The sequence below is a fragment of the Gavialis gangeticus genome, unplaced genomic scaffold (genome assembly GCF_001723915.1).
Source record: "Gavialis gangeticus isolate Ggan-Ray unplaced genomic scaffold, GavGan_comp1, whole genome shotgun sequence".
Classification (NCBI taxonomy): domain Eukaryota; kingdom Metazoa; phylum Chordata; order Crocodylia; family Gavialidae; genus Gavialis; species Gavialis gangeticus.
In genome coordinates, this window is record NW_017729032.1 from 64,930,656 (window position 1) to 64,933,770 (window position 3,115).

Genomic DNA, 3,115 nt, shown 5'->3' on the forward strand with positions numbered 1-3,115 from the left:
TCATCCCTGCAAGTTTCATCTGAATTAGGCAAGAACTGACAAAGTTATAGGCAGTTTCGTACTTCCTCATTATAGTCTACGGGCGAAACGTCAAAACAGTTTCAATAAAATGAAACGGAACAGCTGTTTCGTAATGAAACAAAACTCTAAACAAAACACTGTCCTGGTGAAATGGAAGTCAAAACAAAACGGTGCTGATTCACACAGCCCTGTAAAGGACCCACGGTTTCCCTGATCCTCCTCTTGTCGCTGACATACTTGTAGAAACCTTTCTTGTTATCCTTCACATCCCTTGCTAGCTGCAACTTAAATTGTGTTTTGGCCTTCCTGATTTCATCCCTGCATGCCTGAGTAATACTGTTATACTCCTCCCTAGTTGTTTGTCCAAGTTTCCACTTCTTATAAGCTTCCATTTTGTGTTTTGGCTTAGTGAAGAGTTCCTCACTAAGCCAACCTGGTCTTCTGCCATACTTTCTAATTTCCTGCACATTGGGATGGTTCAGTCCTGTGCCCTCAGTACAGTTTCTTTATGATGTTTAAACCCATAAACATAACACTAAACTTAGCTAGGTCTCTAAAAATGATAGTTTTCCCAGTTTGGAAGGAAGTTAAATTTCCCTTAAAGTATATTTCAAATACTGGAGACAAAAGTAGCTACTATTCTCTAATTTTTTTTAAGTCTTTCTTTTTGTATCATGGTATGGTTTTAATGTTAGCTCCTGTTATCTTTTTAAATCACTGTTTTTCAAATGTTATTCTTAAAATAAAATAGTGTTTTACGATTGACCAAGCAGGTAATATATTTTTCTCTTGATTTAACTTTTTTACTGTACAATATTGAACAGGTTCCTTCCTTTTAATTTATCAGGTGACACAAAGCACTTTTTTGTCAGCCCTGAAGATGCTGGATGTTGGGAAATGGCCAATTTTTTCTCTCTGCTCTCAAGAAGAACTGAAGTTAATTCGTCAAGCCTGTGTGTTTGGCAGTGCTGGTAATGAAGTGCTATATACAACTGAAAATAATGAGGTATTTATCAAAAAGTGTATATTAGTTGTCAGAGACTACCTGAGCAGGGCCCTGGGCAAATCAGCCTGTGCGGGTCCCCACCCCCGGATGCAAGGAAGCCGGTGGCAGATTCGGTGGGGACTGCCGAGTGGCCAAATGTGAAACCGGCAGCAGTGCAGAGTTGCTGCGGCTGCTCTGCCCAGCTCCACAGGGCCCCACCAAAGCACAAGGCCCAGGGCAGTTGCCCTGATTCGCCTACCGCTAGGGATGGCCCTGTTAGTGGGTTATTATATGATACATATTTGATCCATTAATTCAGTGAAGATTCTTATGAAGGCCAGAATTACGGTACTGGACAGAGGAGAAGTAACAGGTTATTTATTTAAGAAGTAATATGTCTCTTGAGGACTGGTTCCTTTGTTTTATTTAAACTAATGTTGTAATAAATAATAACTTGCTACGTTCCAAATAATATTTTAACAGGTTTTTGGTCTTGGCACAAACAGCAGTGGATGTTTGGGAACTGGTGATATTCAAAGTACTATTGAACCTCGGAGATTAGATGCTTTATGTGGCAAAAGGATAGCCTGCCTGAGCTATGGAAGTGGTCCACATGTTGTTCTTGCTACTGCAGGTAATATATGATGTTAATGTTATAGATTTAAAATATGTCCACTAGGAGTGCACCGATAAAGTTTTTCTTGGCCTATACCAATAGCTGACTGATTAAAAAACTATATCAGCTGCTGCTGATCTGATAACTGATATTTAGTAAGGGTGCAAGGCATTTTAAATTACTGGCAATAACCTCTTTTTGTTTGTTTTGCATTTGTAACACATGCACTCACCTCCTGCCTGCTCCTGCCCTTGATGAGGAAGACAGTGACCACCTTATTCCCATGCATGTTGCCCCCTCGCTCACAGCTGCTACCTGCAGCCCCCGTCCCCATGCATGCTCCTGTCCCGGGTAGGCAGGGCAGACCTTCACATGGACAGTGGTGCTAAGTGCATTTGGAGCCCCAAAGCACCCTGCTGCCTCAGTGCTGGTGGGCCCTGTGCAGCCGAGCTCTTATGGTCACTGGGGAGAAGCCACTTTTGCAAAGGTGCCTGGTGGAGCGGAAAGTCCCTCACATAGTGCCTTACCCCATCTGTGCACAGCCCAACATCTCTGCAGAGCCCTGGTGTACATGCAGTGTTGCCATGGCGGCAGCAGCAGCAGCAGCAGCAGCAGAAGCCAGTAATGGTCCCTTTGTTGATGAGCACAGCACCCTGCCAGTGCTCCCTGGCACTGCCTCCTCCTTCCTTTGGGACCTGTAGTCTGCTGTGGGCTCAGGTTGGTGGTGGGGCATGGGGACCAGACTGTACTCACCAGGGTGCCTGGAGCATGCAGCCATAATTATCAGCTACAACAACCAAAAAAAGCTGATAGCCGATAACATGTTTTCTCCTCTTATCAGTGCCAGTCTGATAACCAACCGATATATTGGTGCACCGCTAATGTCCACTTCACTTGTCCTCATTAAGTGTGAAAGACCTGAGTTAGAAACTAGAATAAGAAGTGACTTTTTGCACCATCAAGTCCAGTTGCTTACTTCCATAACCAACTATATCATATAGGGCAAGATCCAATGAAGGAAGTATCTACATTTTAGGTGTCTGGCCTTCAGAATAGAATTCAAAATTCAGGCTAAGCTCCTGGACCATCTAGAGCTAGCCAGTAAGAAATGTTGAGCTGAAGGCTGTGTCTGAACCGCAGCTCCCCTCCTGTGTCTGAATTCCCATTCCTTCCCATGCCCTTTGAAGCTCTCCAAAAACAGGCAAAGCACTCCAAGAGTACCTGTTGGAATGAGGTTCTATTTAGAAGTGCTTCACTTCTTGTTACACATTCATGCTCTGTAGAGTGCCACAGGGTCCTCCAACATCCCACAGTGCTCTGCTCACTCTCCCCATGAGGGAAAGGAAAAGTCTCCTGGCTCTGGCACCCAGCAGGACAGATTTGTCAGTTTGTGCTGTTCTGCTTCTGCTCTCCCAGAGCATCTTCACTCCCTCCCACCCTCCCCCCATCTCCACTGTGGCAGAAAGCCACCTTGGTTTCTCCCCAAAAACCTC

The 3,115-nt window shown here is 44.5% G+C and overlaps 1 protein-coding gene across 2 annotated transcripts in view; it reads left to right on the top strand.

Moving 5' to 3' along the window:
* RCBTB2 (RCC1 and BTB domain containing protein 2) overlaps nucleotides 1-3,115 on the top strand; it is a 72,186-nt gene that overhangs the window by 12,160 nt on the left and 56,911 nt on the right. For both annotated transcript variants that reach the window (XR_002098993.1, XM_019525067.1), the window contains exons 2-3: nucleotides 869-1,027; nucleotides 1,490-1,640. Coding sequence is in view for 1 of the 2 variants with exons in the window: in XM_019525067.1 (XP_019380612.1) it covers nucleotides 869-1,027; nucleotides 1,490-1,640 (310 nt within the window). In the remaining variant the exon portion in view is untranslated. The remainder of the gene's footprint in view (nucleotides 1-868; nucleotides 1,028-1,489; nucleotides 1,641-3,115) is intronic.